The sequence below is a fragment of the Pantherophis guttatus genome, chromosome 9 (assembly GCF_059756535.1).
Source record: "Pantherophis guttatus breed Tessera chromosome 9, ASM5975653v1, whole genome shotgun sequence".
Taxonomy (NCBI): Eukaryota; Metazoa; Chordata; class Lepidosauria; order Squamata; family Colubridae; genus Pantherophis; species Pantherophis guttatus.
In genome coordinates this window covers 16,542,785-16,562,457 of record NC_142071.1, presented here as the reverse complement: position 1 = coordinate 16,562,457, position 19,673 = coordinate 16,542,785, and the positions used below count along the sequence as shown (strand labels likewise).

The 19,673-nt window shown below is 42.6% G+C and overlaps 1 protein-coding gene across 1 annotated transcript in view; it reads right to left on the bottom strand.

The window, feature by feature from the left end:
• Positions 1 to 4,676: 4,676 nt before the first annotated feature.
• Positions 4,677 to 19,673, bottom strand: part of TCF7L1 (transcription factor 7 like 1) — a 97,264-nt gene continuing 82,267 nt past the window's right edge. The window contains exons 7-12 of the mRNA XM_034436973.3: positions 11,752 to 11,835; positions 10,351 to 10,494; positions 9,151 to 9,310; positions 7,897 to 8,004; positions 6,497 to 6,557; positions 4,677 to 5,803 (exon numbers count right to left, since the gene is read on the bottom strand). Of these exons, the coding sequence (XP_034292864.1) occupies positions 5,370 to 5,803; positions 6,497 to 6,557; positions 7,897 to 8,004; positions 9,151 to 9,310; positions 10,351 to 10,494; positions 11,752 to 11,835 (991 nt within the window). The 3' untranslated portion in view covers positions 4,677 to 5,369. The remainder of the gene's footprint in view (positions 5,804 to 6,496; positions 6,558 to 7,896; positions 8,005 to 9,150; positions 9,311 to 10,350; positions 10,495 to 11,751; positions 11,836 to 19,673) is intronic.

Sequence of the window (19,673 nt, the reverse complement as noted above, 5' to 3'; positions counted from 1 at the left end):
GCTCCATATTTAGAACTAAAGCTTAAGTTCTCAACAAGTTTTTCCCTTCATAAAAAGGAAAAAAAGTCATATTCCATGATCACAAAATACACTTATTGGACTAATCCTAAATGTATAGATTTGTGGGCAAACTTTGATGCAATCAGAATTAGATTACAGTAATGCACTCAAGACCTGTGTGGCAGAAGTGGGAGGGTAGTGTCCATGGCATGCAAGTGGGGAGCTATGAAAAATGTGGCTACAGGGTCTCTGTAGCCGTTCACTTAACAGTGAGGCAAGATAAACGCAATCCTTGTGTTTATCTGATTCCTTTTATTATACCATTAGGAAAACAATGGAAGGGTAAGATTTCAAGACTGGGTGAAACTACATCCGATTATAACTCATTATAGACCACTTACATTTGCAGCAACTAATTTAGCTTTACTTTTAGTCGTGCCAAGGATATAAGATGCCCATATTTGCAGTGGTATTGATGGGGCGGTTATTTTCCAAATTCCCATCCTATGAAAATATGCCAAACAAGCAGCAACTCTATTATTGACTTCAGGGCAACTACCAAAGCTGTTCCACTATCATTGATGATTGCAATAGGATCATGCTTTATACGGCCTCTAGAATGGCTGGACGATTCCAGATGAGGCCCTAACTTGGTTAGTGAGTATCTTGCCATCAAGAAGCATCATCTTGTTAGATAGGAGAGAAGAGTGAAATGCAAGGATTGTGTTGGAGTTTTTTACATGAGAAAGCAAAGAGATCCTGAATCAATAAAGTGGCTTCATGCCATGCTATCTGCTATAGGTAGTCCTCGACTTACAACCACTATTGAGCCCAAAATTTATGTTGATAAGTGAGACATTTGTTAAGTGAGTTTTGCCCCATTTTATGACCTGTCTTCCCACAGTTATTAAGTGAAACATTGCCATTCTAAAGTTAGTAACATGGTTCAGTGAATCTGGGTTTCCCATTGACTGTCAGATGGTTGCAAAAGGTGATCACATGACCCTGTATATGGGTCAGTTGCCAATTGTCTGAATTTTGATCACGTAACCATGGGAATACTGCAACGGTTCTAAGTATGAAAAATGGTCATAAATCACTTTTTAAGTGACCTTCTAACTTTAAACAGTCACTAAATGAACAGTTAAAGTCGAGGACTACCTGTACTTCATTGGAAGCAAACATGGCCCTAGACAGAAACCCTCAAACTAAGATGCCAGTTGTATTTTGACTGCCTCCCCCACCCCAACCCATTGTAGTAGAGTGACTTTGCCATTTTTTTTCCTCCTGAAGCAGCACCCTAACAGATGTTCTTTCCTGTATGGGAAAATGCAGCTTAAAACAAAGAAATATTCTCCTGCTAAAGCTCAACATCTGTTTGAAGCTGTCTGGCCCAGGGTCAGACTTTTAATTATTCTGACAGGTTGCTTCATGCCCTTAATTTTCCATGAAATCCGATTCAAGAGGCTGCTTGTCTGCAGGCAGCTCTTGGGATTCTCCAAGCAAGGTTGCACATGACCCAGGTGCTTTTTGCCAAATATGCAATGTTTTTGGAGATGTTTCTTGAAATCAATTTTTGCTTTTTAGAAAAAAGGAGCCATTGTTGAACTGCTAACATGAAGAAGCCTAGCATCCTGTTTTCAGTGGAAATACATTTTAAAAAATGATGCAGCCAATATTTTTTTAAAGGAGATTTCAACAGGCATGGCAGATACTATTTCCATCAAGATTTTGGTATTTTATTTCTCCCCAGGACACAGGGAGAAATTGGTTTTGTGTAATTTTATTTGAGACTTGCCTTGCTGTTACTGACTCTTTCACTGGATATTAGAATTACTCATCTACTGGGGACAGTCAGTTCTTTTTGTTTTTTTCCTGTAAATATGTGTCTGATATAATAAATTACAAGTCAAGCATGCAAGTGTTCAGTGCTTCCCTTTCCAGACTTCAACTGAACCATCAGTAAATGCTACTCTTTCTTAACATTTTAAATCCGGGCCTCTCTGATTTCCATTGGATTTAGTTTTAAAAGCATGAAGAAATCCCAGGAATACAGAGAATTGCACCTTATAGCCCCATTACCCTTGCATATCAAGATTTTAATTCAAGTCACTAAGTTGCATGCATGAAACAAGAGTATGCAACATTTCAACACAGGGTCCTTCCAAACCAAGGGTGATCAATCTTGGCAACTTTAAAACCTGTGGACTTCAACTCATACAATTCTCCAGCCAGCCATGGGAATTCTGGGAGTTGGAAGTCCATAGGTTTTAAAGTTGCCAAGATTGGATACCCCTGATCCAAAGCATTAAGCTACCTTCTTAGTGTAAAAGTGGTATGGTCAATCCACTTTACGTAGTGTTACAGTCTGTGAAAAAGCCTCTTTCCATGGAACTAGTCCCTGGTGCCCAAAATGTTGGGGGCCACTGTTCTAGACATTAGCACAAACACTTTGCTAACCATACAAGCAAGCCCATTTTCGTGTGTGTGTGTCTGTGTGTACAGGCTCGAGAGAGATCACCTTAAATTCAATGTCCTTTTGGATGAATGTCTCTGAAATATTCAGATAGATCAGGGCAAGAACAGGCAGTAAATATCCTTTCCATCCACCTCCAATATATGTTATTCAAAATAGACAGTAATTGCAAATGAATTGGAAAATGAAGCTTAATTATATAGTATGAAATTGCTATGATGGTTTTAAAACTTTTTTATAGACTTTGGAACCCGTTTAGGGAAAAATCCCAGCTCTCCCAATGAAGTGGCAAAACTCTTTTACTATAATAGAAAATTGATTGCATCAGAGTAAACATTTTGTGGTCGTGGCTGTTTTGCCATTAGTTTATCACAAAACCTGTGGTTCCACAAAACAATTTGAAAAAACTTGCTCTAACCTTTACTACCCAGAGCAAGGTGAAATGTCTACTGTGTAATGATTGGTGCTTTGTTAAATTTTAGGAAAGAGCTTGGCTTTTATTTATAGAATCATATTCTATGTCACAACTTGAGATTACCATTTCTCTTCTGGTGCTCTCTCCCCCCCCCACATCCATATGGTTCATACATGAACAGGTGGAAATTCTTGACCAATCTTGTTTGGGGTCAGTAGAGTTGGCCATGATTAATGCTTAGAAGGAAAATCTCCAGGGAGTATTAGAAGTATAAGTTAGGCAGGGAAGTAAAAAAAAAATCCAAGAAAACAATGGCTATCTTTTTTGCAGCCAACAAAATTATAAACTGGATGCATCGTTGCAACTTGAACTGAACCTGTGGGAGACTCTGAGGAAGAGATTTCTAGTTACAATAACAACAAAGAATGTCTTTGTGCATCACCTCACACAATCACCAGAATTCTTATATATGCAGGATATCATGCACAATCTAGATTTCCCAGCATGTGCTTACTGGGAAAATCTATAGTGTAACCTATCTAGAATTTGGTTACTTCTAGGAATAGGTTGTTTATACTGGAAATGAAAGCAGCGTTAAAATGAACAGACAGGTAATGTGACATCCTGGCAAACAGACATAAAATTTGGGCAGTAATTTAGATTTCATGTTCCAATTAAAGGAGCCAGAAGCTTTAATGGGGAAGATGCCAACATTTGATGGTCTTGGTAACTATGTTATTTCCTCACCAACCATATCATTAATATCCTACTGGATAGCTGAGGAAAAGCAAACTATTAGCTTCCCTTCAATGAAGACTACAGACCCTTAACAAAGATAACTAGAAAACTTCTATAAGGCACTTTGATCTTGCTGAAGATTATGTGAGATATAAATAAAATAACTCTAGTTATAAACCATGTTTCTCATTCTGCTCACCCCATTTGGCCTAACCAACTTATGTGCCAGTCAATTATTGATTTCCTGCATCTTAATCGCCTCTTTCTCTTACACAAATTGTCTTGTTTTTAAATGTGGACAGATTGCTGGAAGAAGTATTATCTAGAACAGCAGTCCCCAACCTTTGTGGCCTGGCTTCAAGGGGGGGGGCACACACCTGGACTGCACAAGTGGGCTGTTGCGTGCACAACTCGACTTGCATGAGTGGCAGACAGGCCGGTGCAAGTTGAGCTGCGTGTACGTACGCTCTAGTCAGCCACTCGCACAGCCCAATTCTAAATAGGTCATGGCTCAGTAGTGGGCTGCGGCCCAGAGTTTGGGGACCCCGATCTAGAATATGAATGGGGTCTTTTTCAATTCCCTAGAGGAGGTTCCCTAACCTTTCTGGCTTTGCTGATGGGGTGGGGAGAGGGGATGGTTCCGTGCGAGTGGCTGCCAAGCATTCACACATGCAGCTCCTACACAGCCTAGTAGTTGGGGACCCCTGCCCTAGACACTTTTCTGCACCCTTCCCTCTTTTAGTTATCCCACTTCTCAAGATCTAAAGAAAGAATCTTCAGATTTGTACATCCAAACAACATGTACAAATTATTTCTTTATATACACTTCATAATGTCTATTAGGGAAGGAATCATTGATGGTCCAATTCTGGGAATTAATGGGGCCAAAATTAAGGTAGACAGAACCAACAGGCTAGGCAATCTTAATATAAAGGCATCAGTTGCAAACACTTTTCCTCTTCATCCATACTCATGAAGGGAAAAGGAGGGGCAGAGTGCAAGATGTATTAAATGTAAATTCTTCATTGAATACTCTCACACAGTAAGTTAGGACGCAGATTTATTTTCCTTTTTAAAAATAACATGGAATTTCCCAAAGCCTATTCCCCTACTGCCTGCTACAGAAAATAATTCTGTAAGGAAATAGGATGGATTGTCCTACCATTATCCTGGACAGTCACTCCAGATTACAAGAAATGTATTTGGCCTCCCCGAGGCTCGGCAGTTCTGAATATGACAGTGAGGTACTATATTTCTGTGGTACTGTGTCTTCTGGTACATATTGCAAGTCTCTTAGAAAAAAAATGAAACAGCGGGATGAGGGGAAAAGTCATATAAAACATTGTCTTGCCAAGGGAATGGGAGATAGCAAAAGTTAGCAAGATATCAAAACATGCAAACACCATTGAGAGATGATCCATCTGTACAAGTCTACATGCCTGAGGCACTGACAGAAACACAGGACTTGGCTTGTGTTCTTTGTTTTTCATTCTTTTCAGGGTTTTGTTAAAAAGTAGTATTTTTTTTCTTGTGGTGGTAGGTTTTTAAAAAATAATAATAAAAAAATGGTCTTTAGACAGACTACTGAAAACAACTCTGAGAGTAGAGCACTTTCTTCCTCAAGAGTCACCTTACAGAAGAGTTCAGAAAGGGTCAAATATTGACCAATAAATGGCTTTGTCTGCTTCGTAATCTCAACTGGGGGCTTTTAACAGGGAGACAGGTGTTGGGGAAGCTTCCTCATTCAGCTGGTTTGGTTACCAAGGAGAGCGGCTGGGCCTGCAACATAGCCAGGGCGGCCTGAGAAGACGAAATGGCTGCAAAAGTCGGAGGTGAAGTCAGAAGAGCCGTGGGGGGCATGGAGGTAAAGGGCAGAGCCCTGGAGAGGAGAGGAGACTGGCTGGTGAGGCTTGAGGAAGAGGAAGCAGCCTTGCTGGGCAGGAAAGACGCCGAGTGCAGAGACAGCTGAGCCCTGGCTTCAGGTTTGGTGGTCAAGGAGAGGGGCTGTGCTTGCTCAGAGTGGGTGGCAGCGGGCGCTGCGGGTGATGCCAAGGCAGTGGAAGGGGTGGCTGGAGAATCTAACATGCTGCCATGAGAGGATGCAGGGCTGTCACAGGACTTGTCAGCTGACAGGTATGGCATGCAGGGCTTCTTGCTCTTCGAAGCCATTGGATCTGTTAATAACAAAGAGGGCAAAGGTGTATTGATTCCTTTGTTGTCTCCTACTTTTCACCACACTTGAAATTATCCTAATCTATTTTAATTTCATAAAAGCTGGTTAGGCTAAAAAGAGAGTGGTTAAAGACGGAGCCATAAACTATGCAATTCCAAATCTACCATCCTAATGTAAATGGCAGATGACATTTTCAGCCAAATAGGGAAAGGGCTGAAATGATTAAAAGCAGATTGTTTCCTTGGTTGAAAAATGTATTTATTCTGAAAGCAGCCATTCCCAGTCAGCATTGTAGTTAGGGCCATACCAAAGCCACAGCACCAGAAGTATTATTCTTTTAATGCCGACTGTCTAGAAGCCAGTTTACATTCTCTTTGAATTTTGTTTTTAGGAACCAACAATTTGGGAGTTATATTCTCCTCCTCCCCCCAATCTATCCCGTCAACATCTATTCTTTTTTTAATCCTTGATGCCATTTTGAAATTCCTACCCAGATTAGGAATTAGGAAACTAGGTTTCTTGATACATTTACACATCACCCAATTAGGAGACACTGCAAGACAAGACAAACAATAGCAATTTTGATCTTGCCCACTTCCTCTCTTTGGGGGGATGGGTAGGTGGGATAATTACACTCGATCAGGACCAGACTGATGGATTAGGACCAGATTGACCAAGTGGCAATGATACATACTTCCTGTTTCCTGGATGTGTTGCTGAGTTTGTTTCTCTCTTTTTCTTTTCTTTTTCTTACCCTGAAAAGGATAAATTTACCGAAAGTCAGAATCATATTGTAAACTTATTTAAAAACTTATGATACTTAGGGAGATAAATGCCATGCAAAACAATTTTATTTGAATAAGTCACTATACTGGACAACAGCATGTGCTTTTTTTTTGTCATTAATGATTTATGGTGAAGAAGACTGCCATAATAAAAAGATGTTCATCCAATTAAATACATATTGCAGAAAGACTATCTAAAAACAGAAACATTTGCTTTCATAAACTCATTTTAAAACCAACTATATAGCTGTTTATAATTATTCACTGAGCAGAAATACATTTTTTGTAAATTAAATTCTCAAGATTAAAAACAGTCTCAAAAGACGTGTATGGAGTGTCAAGAAACAAAAAATGGCAACTCTGGATGCAAATTTTATTTAGGGAAAAGAAAATAAAAGCACAGAAAATTGGGGGCTTCATAATGAGATGCTCTGAAAAGGTATTATTTGGCAATTCTATTTTATGAGAATTTTATTCTTTATTGACTTTACTGCAGATATGGTGACTATGAAAAATTTCCATTAAGCAACAAATAAAGGCAAATGTTGATAGAGTAAACAAAAATGTTTTCCCAAAAGTGATCAACAGATTCTTCATCATTGTTTTAAATATCTTAGTTTGCCCAAATAAGGGATTATTAGGATTTGTTCTGAAAAACTGAGTTTTGCACACTATAACCTTATGATTAATTTTAATCAATTCCTACTAGATCCTTCTTCAATCCCCCTTAAATTATTTTAGAAACGCATGGGCAAATATTCACTGAATATTCAGAAGGCAACTGCAGCTAACTCGCTATTCCCTGCTGGAATTGCTTACCTATTCCCAGCTTTTAACATTATTATTTCTTTGTGTTTTCTTCACATACTTCTGGGTGTTTATATAGAAGATGACCAATCTGAGCCCGAGGGAGGGGTCAAACGCATCATAAGTCATGGGTCTCTGCGTACCCACAAGAGATCTAAGTTCAGTCCACACTGAATGTTTTCTTAATTCCTGTTTTTTTCCCTTGACAGTTAATAGCTCAGATTTTTGTAGAGAGCTTAAGCTTGCAATAATTTTGAACTGAACAAATTCAACTAATTTAAACTGCCTAAATCTCCTGATTTCCCCAGCGCTTGATAGTTTACAACTCAACTTTGAAGACAATTCTGAAAAATGAACCATAAATGAAAAAAATATTTAATTGTCTATAGTACAGTGGATTGTGAATCTATAGATGCAGAGTTCAGATCCCAGAATCTGAATGATGATCATGATGATTAGAAGTACCATTATTGAAGCATACACATCTGCAATTATGACTTACATAGTTATCTCGGGCAGACCAAGTAGGGTACAGTTGAGAATGAAGCTGTCGTTCCTTCCGTGCTAACTCATAGTATTTGGCTTGCTCTTCACGGGACAACGAATGCCACTGAAGCACAGAAAAATATATTGTAGTCTGAATATGGAATAAAGCTTTAAATGATGGTTTAAAATTATGGTACTCTTTATACAAAAGAACTCAAATGTTGATTGATTTTATCATTCCGCTTTCAACATCATACTGAGAAAATAACTGAAGGCACATACATATTTGTAGCAACTTAAACCTACAAACAAAGCTTTAACAGCTTAATTCAAGTCAATGTTAAGAAAGTTTTATATTTCTTTTCCTCTTTCCTGATCAACTCCTACCAATCTATGATTGGAAAATTACAATAATGCAGCAACAGGCAACACTAGGCAGAATTACGCAGCCCAGATGTATACAAGAATCACCTGTATGCAACCTGCCAAATCTTGCTAGGCCAGCACATCTTTCTTACCAAAATAAAAACTATTCTGGTGGAATGGAAAAAAAGTTGTTCAATCCTATGGTACACACTCTCTATTATCCATTTTCTTTCTCACGATCCAGCTCTTTTCTATCCCACTTTGCAACCTTGACTCTTGCTCTTATGCATTCTTACCCACCCACTGTATTCTGGCTTTGGAGTTTGATGTTGCTTCAGAATAGACATGTGCCAGAGTTTCTGCCATTTTCTTTTGTTTTTCCTGTTCCTCTAAATGCTTCAGGTCCTCTTTCTCAGCCAACATTCTCTACATCAGTGGTCCCCAACCTTTCTGGCACCGGGGACCAGTTTCATGGAGACAATTTTGAAACAATCCGGAAGGGGGATGGATAGAACCCACACATGCAAATGAAGCTTTGCTCACTCGCCTGCTGCTTGCACGGACTGGTTCCTAGTAAGCCACGGACCAGTACTGGCCCAGGGGTTGAGGACCTCTGCTCTACATCTTTTTCTGAGCCATTTTATATTTGGACTTCTTAACATTCACTCATTCTTGGTTTATCCTCCATCCTCAGTCTATTCAACAAACAAGATACTCTTAAATTCCGAGTTTATAATCCCAGATAACTGACAACCTATTCTATCTGGTCAGAAGATGGACTTTAAACTTTCTTAGAATGGGATTTTGAAACAGCATAAGAACATTAGTCACAACAAGCGAATTTTGAATGTGTCAGTAGCACATGACACAAATGGAGCGGAGAATAAAAAAAGTGTGCTTATACCCGTCTTCCTAGGATCTGGTTGATAGCAGCACTCTCCTTCAACGTACACTCTGCCACAACCTTGGCGCGCATTTCCTTCATGTACAACATGAACGCATTCAGAGGCTTTTTAATATGGGGCTTCTTCTCCTCTTCCTTTTTGACAATAACCGGTGTTTTTCTGGAAGAGCCACATTTTTCATTAGTCCCATAATCCACGTATCTATGCACTCTCTTTCCACCAACAAGGAACAGAAAACATGAGGCACAGTGAAGGATTATTATTTCTAACAAACTCTGTCACTATTAGAAGTGGTTAGCTGCTTAATGAAGTTTTATTTCACACCATGTCTATTTTTATAGTATGCAATATTCCGTACCTTTAACGGCTGATGGAGGAATAAGATACAGTGTATGATGGCTGTTCTCAACAGTTCATAACATAAATGTTATGTGGGTGAAGTGCACTTGTGTAGAACTTGCAATGAAGAGAGTTATCTGCTCTATCCAATTTATCCCAGCCATGTTGCATGTTAACAAAGCCTGATGATATTTTACCTAATTTAAGATGAGTCAACGATTCCAAATTGGTGTCTAGTTCAAGGAAGAGAAAATTGTTGTTTCCATTTGCTTAAACAAGTTAGAAAAAGCATGCAGGGCAGAACTTCTGGATTTCTTTCAAAGTCCTTAATAATAGCTCCATTTTCAGAGTCATGTAACAGACACAGAAGATGTGGGAAGGAAGGGGCCCGCAGCTTATAATCAGAGGCATGAGCAACTATCCCAGCCATTGCCCAACTGCCTTTTCTGCAGGGATGTTGTGGGAAATGTTTTTCTCCACACAGCTGGAGGCTCATCTGACCCTTTTTGAACTTGATCATTGTTTTTCAAGCTTCCCTCCCCTCATGCTAAATCTGGTTCTGTTGTGTTCATTGTGCTAATGCCAGAGCCCTAATCCTTTTGCATTATTTCTTTCCATCTTTTTACTACGTTGAAAGAATAAAAAGAAAAATAATGCATTCCAAAAATATTCATTAAATTAGTTGGAAGAATTTTATAGTGCACAGTAAGGTTGCATTATCATGAATTTGCGAGGACATACATGTATCCAAGTACATTGTAAAACATGTTAAGAAATAATAAATGGATAGCAACTGTTTCCCTATTAGACATTCCACCAACGAAGGCATTCAGGCAGCAGCCAGCTAACCTATTACTTACGAGCTTCCTTCAGGACTCAGGCTGGGCAAGGTCGGCTCTTGTTTAACAATAGGTGACACGATGGTGGGGTGTGGGATTCCTGAGGGATGAATTCCATGTGCAGGAGGAGGAACCATATGAGGGGAAAACCTGCTAGACATCAAGCTGAAGCACAAAGGTTGTATGCTGAAAACAAATGCTTCTCACAACTATTTTCATCATTATGGATCATCTATTTATTATTTCTTCATACTCCTTCTACTTTTTCTATTTCTTTGGCATCTTGCCAGAGCACCCAAAGGAACAGTAAAAACCTAAGGTCAATGGCAATAACAGAAGGCCAACTTATGAATAACCAATTTATTGCATTAACTGCTAAGGCAGAGAGAACTACATGGACAGATTCTGGTTCTCTTGTGTATAATCCACATATTTTAAAAAAAAATTAAAGAGAAGAGATGCCTATTTTTATTCCTTATTAGAAATTTCTATTCATTCTCCTTTTCGGACTTCTGTCGATTAGAAGTCAATTTCTCAAAAATGAGATCCAAAATGGCAAATTATTGATTTACTACCTTTCCCCAAATCAAGTCATACAGGAGAGTTTCATTTCCTTATTTTATCCCTGCAATAACAACATCGTGATGTGGATTGGACTAAGACTGGCACATCCGGGTCACCAAATTAGTTATGTAGTCAAATGGGTATATGAACCAAATCTAGCACCTTAACTGTAGAGACTCTCAACTGTAGAGAAATCAGAAATCATGAAGGTGAAAAATGGCAACAGCATAACCAGAATGAAGATTATATAAACCATCAATGTGGCATAAATGCCCTTCCACGTGTGTTCTATGGAATCTTTAATGGTTCTTTGATGGAGGTCCCATGAAAAAATAAAGCCCCCAGCCAAAAAGTTCACTTGAACATAGCCACTTTTCTAATAACAGAACTTTTACTCTTGATCAGGGGTTCAAGGATTTGTTCTTTAAAAAATATAGGTTTTAAAAAAATAATACGTTTAAAGTTTTCAAAACCCCTGTTTTAGACAGTACTAATTACTAATTTATTTCAGTAAATTTCTTTCCCTTAAGTTTGCTTCTAATGAGTAAACTATAGCAATTCAAGTATCAATAAGCTGTTCATTTGGTATCCCCTTTAGATACAGTGACAGTTAACTTGCTATCTGGCCCACATCAGGTCAGATTGCATGTTGCCTTTACACAAATGCCTACTTCTTTCATGAAAATGAATATCTCCAGATATGTAAGGTGTAAGACATAAAGCATTTAGAATTTCTGAGATAACAGAATGAGATAACAGATGGGTGTGTGAGTTCTTGACCCTAGTTTAACACAGGATGCACAGATACAGTTTTGCTAGTTCAGAGATAATTAGACCCAGATTCCCACTTGAACGCACCTGGACATTGAGGCATTCATGGCCAAGGCAGGATATGGATGTCTAAACCCACCTGGAGGAATGGAATACACTGGCTGCCCTTGCCTAAAATGGACAAGACAAATTCTCCTTGTTACAATTGCCAACAAATATATTTTTTATCCCAAATTACAAAACTAATCACTTGACTGCTAATATTGTAGGTTTCTAGAAATTATAAAACATTCAGTGCTATATAGCCTTTATTTTTCTATGACTTCACTGAACATACATGGAATATATTATAAAGTATATTTACCTCCTGAGAATCACTTTTTTTTTTTTTAAAAGCAATATTTGCAAATATCTGTTGCCATTAGTTCATGCTGCAGACCTTCATCACCAAACCCAGATTCCCATTCCTTGACCAATTTCCCCCATAACTATCTTCTCTTGGTAAAATCCCAGATCACGTAAACATTATCTTAGAAAGAAAATCCACAAGATATCATTTGTAGAAACCATGCATAGTTCAATAGTGCAGTTTTAAAGCCATCTTTCAATTTAAAGGCTTTCTATATACAGTATAAGATATCCAGTGCATATAAGTTTAGTCTCTCCATTCAGTGCATCATAGATCCCTTTGAAGACCATCCACAAACTTCAACTGGGCCAGAATATAGCACTATGAACAGTGATGTTCAAGTCTTGGTATGCCCATGTAACTTCTGCCTCTGCTTTGTGAGCTGCAATGGTTGCGGTTTGTTTCTGGGTGAAATTTAAGGTGCTAGTTGTTACCTATAAAGCCCTATATTCAAAGGACCGGATTACTTCAGGGAACACCTGTCTCCCATAACATCTGCCTGACCTATTTGATCCTGTAGGATTTTTTCAATTAAACAATGTCATATATTGGGTATAGGTATGCAGAAGAATACCTTCACTGTAACAGTGCTTGCTCTCAGGAATGAGGTGTCCCACCACCACCACCAAAATTTATTGTTTACAAGAACTGTGAAACGGACGTTGTCTTACCTGAACGTCCCTTATATGCGCGCTGCTGGAGAATCCAAAGCGTGGGTTATTCTTTGTCTATTTGCAAGAGACTGAGTGTGTATTTCTTTAAATTTCCTTGACCAGGCCTCCTCCGCTCGGCTGAGCTCCATTTTGTTCACAAAGGCGTAGATGATGAGACTGTGTGAAGAGATCCACCCGGGCCTGAGAGACAGAAGCCTAATAGGGTGGGTTGGATTCTCCAGCAGCGTGCATAGAAGGGACATTCAGGTAAGACAACGTCTGTTCTCCAGCGCGCTGTTTGGAAAATACAAAGCGTGGGATATACCCAAACTAGTGAAATGATGGGTGGGAGGCTCCCGGGTGGCATTAGTAGAGTGGACCATCTGCAGCATGCGCCATCCGAAGGATGCCTCAGCCGAGGCAAAGGAGTCGACTTTGTAGTGGCGGATAAATGGTGTCAAGGAAGTCCAGGTGGCCGCCCTGGAAATGTCACTAACAGAAGCTTGGGTGGCCCATGCAGCGGTGGTAGCTGCGCTTCTAATTGAGTGAGCCAAAATTTTCCCCGGTAAGGGTTTTTTCTTAAGTGCATACGCCTTTGCAATGCACGCCATTAGCCAGCAACTGATGGTGGAAGAGGATACTTTCTTGCCCAATGACGACGGGTGGAAAGAAAGGAACAGGGCCTCTGATTTATGGAAAGGTGCCGTCCTTTTAATGTACCTGCGGAGGGCCCTCCTAACGTCCATGGTGTGCCATTGTTCTTCCAAAGGTTGTCTCGGGTCCGGACAGAAGTCCAGTAGAATAAGCTCCTGAGTGCAATGATACCAGGAGTTTACCTTGGGCAGAAAGGAGTGATCCATCCCCAGGACCACTCTGTTTGAATGGAAGATACAGAGATCTTCCCGCACTGACAGTGCTGATATCTCTGAATCCCGTTTGGCTGAGGTTATCGCCACCAGGAAGGCGACCTTAAGAGTCAGGAGTCTGAGGCTCATGGATCCCAATGGTTCAAAGGGGGAAGACATGACTGCCTGAAGGACCAAGGAAAGGTCCCATGTGGGATACTGATGTACGACCGGGGGTTGGAGATTAGCTGCCCCCTTAAGAAAACTCCAAATCCTTGAGTGTTGAGTAAGAAGATGATCATCATCACCAGACAGAACAGTATGCAAGGCCGTAACTTGCCGTCGAAGGGTGTTGGGGGCCAGTCCTTTGTCTAAACTCTCTTGCAAAAATTCAAGAATCTCAGACACTGACGCTGGTCAGGTCAATATGCGCCTTAGAACACCAAAGACCGAACGATCTCCAGGTGGCATTGTAAATCTGGTTCACTGACACACATCTGGAAGCCTGTATACTATGTATCATCCTCCCTGAGAGACTGTCCTTCCTCAGGAGGATCCTCTCAAGTGCCAGACAGTCAACTGGAGCCATTGAGGCTCCGGATGCAGAATGACCCCCTGGCTGAGAGAAATCATGTCTCGGGGAATCCTCCAGGGACGGGCCACAGACAGGGTCACCAGATCCGCGTACCAGGGTCACCATGACCAGCAAGACTTCTGCTCCTTCTGCTAACACCTTGTAAATCACTCTCGGAATGAGTGGAAGGGGTGGGAAGGCGTAGAGCAGTCCCCGAGGCCAGGGGCAGTGGAGAGCGTTGCATCCTTCGGCCCCTGGCCACGGGAACCAGGCAAAGAACCTTGGTAGTTGTGTATTCTTTGGGTGCACAAAGAGATCGAGAATTGGATGTCTGGACTTCTGCTACAGCTCTTGCAAAAGAGAAGGATGGAGATGCCACTCCAACTGATCTATCTGAGTCCTGCTCAACCAAACTACCTGGATATTGGTTGATCCGAAGATGTGCTCCGCCTTGAGGGAGATTGTGTGCATCTTTGCCCAGGTTAGCATCTTTGCTGTCTCGTCCATGAGTGATTTGGAGCGAGTGCCCCCTTCTCGGTTCACATGCACTTTTGTGATCACATTGTCCGCTAGCACTAGCACATGGTGGCCTGCCACGGCGGACTGGAAGTGACATAGGGCAAGATAGACTGCCCGTAGCTCCAACCAGTTAATATCATTCGTTAGGTCCGCCGGAGACCAACGTCCTTGGGCAACCCTGGAGAGAAGATGAGCGTCCCAGCCAAACATGCTCGCATCTGTTGTGACTGTGATGCGCCGGGGCTCTTGGAAAAAACACCCCTTCTCTATGGACAGTCCACCTGTCCAGCGAAAGGACAGGCGGACTGTTGCCAGGAGATGCACCTTGGCCCTGGAATTGCTGCGGCATGTTGGAGCCGACGTAAGGTTCCACTTAGATTTGATATCCACCCTCCAATGACGTAATCATAGGGGGCGTCAAGATGTTAAAGTGGAAGCTAGGGCTTGAGAAGCAAATTTCGCCACATCTAAAGATGTGTCTACAGAATATTCAGTGGCTGCCACCAATTTATTAATGTCCTGGTGTAGTCTAGTGTCATCTGGCAGCAGCCGTTCCTGTAGTTGGCGCAGCCATATCAATGATGCCCGATTAAAGAAGGACGCCGATGTAACGACTTTAATGGCCCAAGCTTGATGAGTTTTACGGAAGGAGAGTTCTGCCTGCCTGTCCTCCATCCTCAATCTGTCCACTATGTCATTGGAGAGGACAGAGGAGGAAGTCAAGCTAGCCACCAGGGCATCTATAGTAGACAACTGAAGTAAATCCTGAAGATTTGGAGCGGAACAATAAAGTTTTTTGTCATGACCATTTGGTGCCACTAGGGAATAGGGTTGGTTCCATGGTCTTTGTATCACCTCCGTGAAACGCTGGGGGCAAGGAATAAACTGCTCGGTTTTAGGAAGTGTAAACAGTTCATCATGAGGATGGGATGCCCCTTGTTGGTCAGACTGGCCCTCTGATACTCCAATATTAGTCGTTATTTTGGCCTTATGAAGTAAGGACTTGAAGATGGAGGAATGGAAGAGACCTGTAAAAGTCAGTCTATCAGGTAACATCCCATCGTCATTGGAGAATTCCATGTCTCTCTGGTCATCATCATCCAACAAGGAATCCTCACTATGAATGGAATCCTACTGGCATGAGTAATCAGAATTTGGATCCACATATGTCGGGACCTGCAACTGAGAAATAGCCGGCAAGGAAGAAAACTGGGCTACTTGGTGAGCTGCAGCTGTTAGAATTTTCGATATTGTCTCAGATACTAGGGTCTGAACGTTGAAAGAAAGACCCAGCTGTAGCCCCTCCCCGGCATGGAGCCCCGCCGCGGTAGGGGTAAATGTCGCTTTAGGGGGAGGACGTCTCGTAGATGGAGATACGTGAATCTCAACCTCTATACATGCGGGCAAAACTGCAGGATCCCCTTGAGGACCCCCAATCACTGGTCGTTAGGGGACACCAGCTCCTGAGGCACGAGTCTGGGAATCCTCTGTCAAAGGCTGAGGACCCTTATTGGAGCGAGGTGCAGGTGTTTCAGATGCAGATGCCATCTGATCACCTGTGGCCCAGGCCTTCTGTTGAGCCAAGGCAAAGTGTCTCTCTAAACCTTATGTCATCTCTTAGCATCCTTGTCATCATCAGACGACCGTTTTGATGGCCGAGAAGCTGAAGGCCTGTAGTTTGCCTGGTGCGTTTTGTAGCACCCTTGGAAACAGGCTTTGCCTGCTTACGGGCCTTGGGTGGATGGGGGCTGTAGTCTTGTTCAAGATATCTATCTATCTATCTATCTATCTATCTATCTATCTATCTATCTATCTATCTATCTATCTATCATCTATCTATCTATCTATCTATCTATCTATCTATCTATCTATCTATCTATCATCTATCTATCTATCTATCTATCTATCTATCTATCTATCTATCTATCTATCTATCTATCTATCTATCTATCTATCTATCTATCACAGCCCCAGTTCACCCTACCATAGGCCTTGACAATAAATCCGGCGCGCAGTACAAAAAAAGTCCAGTCAGCGTCTAAGTGGCTGGCAGCCAATGCAGGTTGGCGCCATATTGTGTTGTGGCCCGTCAGGGGCCTGTAAAGATTGTAGCTGATTCCAATGAGGAGGCTGGTGTGGTGCTGAGCCAGCAGCCTGTGCAGCTGGCGCTCGAGTCGGATAGTGAGGAGGCTGGAGAAAATGTGGTGCCAGAGGCAGGGATTCAGCCAGGGCCTTCAGAACCTCCAGAGGAGGTTTATTTAAGGAGGAACGCCGATTGCAGCAAGCTGTAGGGAACAACTTTAGTTCACTCTCCTTTGCGTCTGGATTCTCTGCAAAATTGCTTCTGGGCTTTCTGCCAACTCTAGTAAGACTGATTACTTTATCTTAGAATTCTTGTAGGCTGTTAAGGAAGTTTATTAACAGCCTTTGGCTGAAAAAGACTGAGTTATTTGAGTAAAATAAGCTTTGTATAGATTTTGTGTGTGCTGCATTCTTTGGGGTCCGTAGCTGGGGCAGAACATATTGGGAGTCCAAGATCCAGCACTCTCACAAAATATCACTGGCCTGAACTGAAGCAGGAGCAACAATTTAACCCTTAAGCGCCGCTTTGCAAAGCCCCCAATCTTTGCACAAAAACTGACACCGTTCCTCTGTGCCACGTCGGCTCGGCAAATCAAAGCAGGTCTTAGTGTGAGATTCGTAATTGTTCCTCAGCACCTCCGCAGATGGCCATTGACAGCAAAACGGCGTGAGAGCGGGAACCGTTCTCCAGTGCCTCAGCGGGCACAGAAGGCGAGCCAAAAGCACACGAGTACTAAAGAGCACTCCCAGCGCAGCAAAGCGTTTTAAATTACACGGAGTTTGCTGCGGTTAACCGGGCAGTGAATCTGGAGCCGCCTGCAGGAAACGGAGGAGCTGTGATGATGGTGACAGCGGTTGTGCCAGCAAGCCGGGGAACCAGGTCACACACCGGCGACAATTTGAAATACTTGGAGGTGCTCTGGGATGGGCAGGACTCCGAGACGCTGCCCTTGAATCCAGGACGGTGGAAGCTGACCTGGAGCCCCAAGGATGACTCACCAACCACCGGCAGCTGAGGAGGGAATGATTGATCCAGAAATTGCATGGGTTCATTCTGTCTGTGACGTCAGAGAACTGAGTTGGAAATTTCTTCGGCCATGCTTCCTTCTCTCAGCCGAGCCTCAGTTTTTTTCAACGAAACCAGGAATTGAAGAAGACACAGTCCACCGAAGAACGACCACTCCTGGACCCCGGACCATGACAAGCCAGGGTGAGATTGGACTCTCCTGCAGCGCACATAGAAAGAATGTTCAAAGTAAGTCCAACATTCATTCTCCTATGCACTGCTTGGAGAGTCCAAGCATGGGATATACCCAAGCTAAATCGTTACAGGGCGGGGGACAGATTGGTCCAGGATCTCCTCGGCCGGCAGGACTCTGCAAAACCCATCTCCTGAAAGCTGCTTCCGCAGATGCATACTGGTCCAGTTTGTAATTCTGCACAAATGGAGAAGGAGAAGCCCAAGTGGCAGCCCTGCAAATTTCCAGATTCGAGGCTTGCATAGGCCAGGCAGCCGTAGTGGCGTGATGCAACGGGGCATGGGCTGGGCCTGTTGTTCATAAACTAAAGTAATGCAAGCCTTGAACCAACGTCCAATGGTGGATGGTGATACTTTCTTTCCCATAGACGTGGGCTGGAAGGACACGAACAAGGCTTCCGTTCGTCAGAAGGAGGCTGTGCATTTAATGTACCTCTTTAAAGCCCTTCGAACGTCTAAGGTATGCCAGCGTTTTTCATGCAGATGTCTCGGGTTGGGACAGAAGTCAGGTAGAATAACTTCCTGTGCCCTGCGAAACAAGGTATTTATCTTTGGCACAAATGTAAGGTCTAAGCGGAGAATGACCCTGTCTGTGTGAAAAATGCACAAATCCTGGCACACCGAAAGAGCAGCAAGGTTGGATATTCTGCGTAAAGATGTAATCGCAACCAAGAAGGCAACTTTAAATGTGAAAAGTCTGAGAGTGGTGGTCCTTAACAGCTTGAATGGTGGTGATATGAGAGCCTGCAAAACCATTAATAGATCCCAGGTTGAGTATCTGTGGATTGCCAGCTCCTTTCAAATAGCTGCGGATCCTTGGATGGTAAGACAGAGGAACAGTTCCCTCACCTGGCAAGATGGTTGCCAAGGCTGCAACCTGGCGAGGTAGGGTATTGGTAGACAACCCTTTCTCCAGGCCCATTGCAGGAAATCCAGGATCTGTGGAACAGTTACAGATGTAGGAACCAGGTTCTCTTTAGTGCACCAGCGACAGAATGATGACCAGGTGGCATTATAAATCCGGATTGTCGATGGTTTCCTAGAAGCAAGAATAGTGGAAATCACATTTGGTGAATAACGCTCTTTCCTCAGGGTCTCCCGCTCAAGTGCCAAACGGCCAGCTTGAGCCACTGGGGTTCTGGGTGTTGAAGGCCCCCTTGGCTGAGGGAGACCTTGTGTGGTGGTAATATCCAGGGACATGATATGGACAGTGACATCAGATCCGCGAACCATGGACATCATGGCCAATGAGGCACCAACAACAACACCTCCGCCTCTTCCTCCAAGATCTTCCGGATCACCTTCTGGATTAGTGGGATTGAAGGAAAGGCATACAGCAGGTTGGCTGGCCACGGGCAATGAAGAGCGTTGGTCCCCTCGGCTGCTGGTGTCCAGTACTGGGAGAAAAACCGAGGCAGTTGGGTGTTCTGTGGACTGGCAAATAAGTCCATGATCGGAGTCCCGAAGGAAACTGTTATGAGGTGAAAGAGGTCTGGGTGGAGTCGCCATTTGGACTGGTCTATTGTTGTTCTGCTTAACCAGTCCGCCTTGCAATTGATGTCCCGGCAATGTGTTTCGCCCGCAGCAACAGCAGGTATTGTTCCGCCCAGAGGCCCAACTTCCTCGCTTCACGCATGAGAATCTTGGAACGAGTACCCCCTTGTCTGTT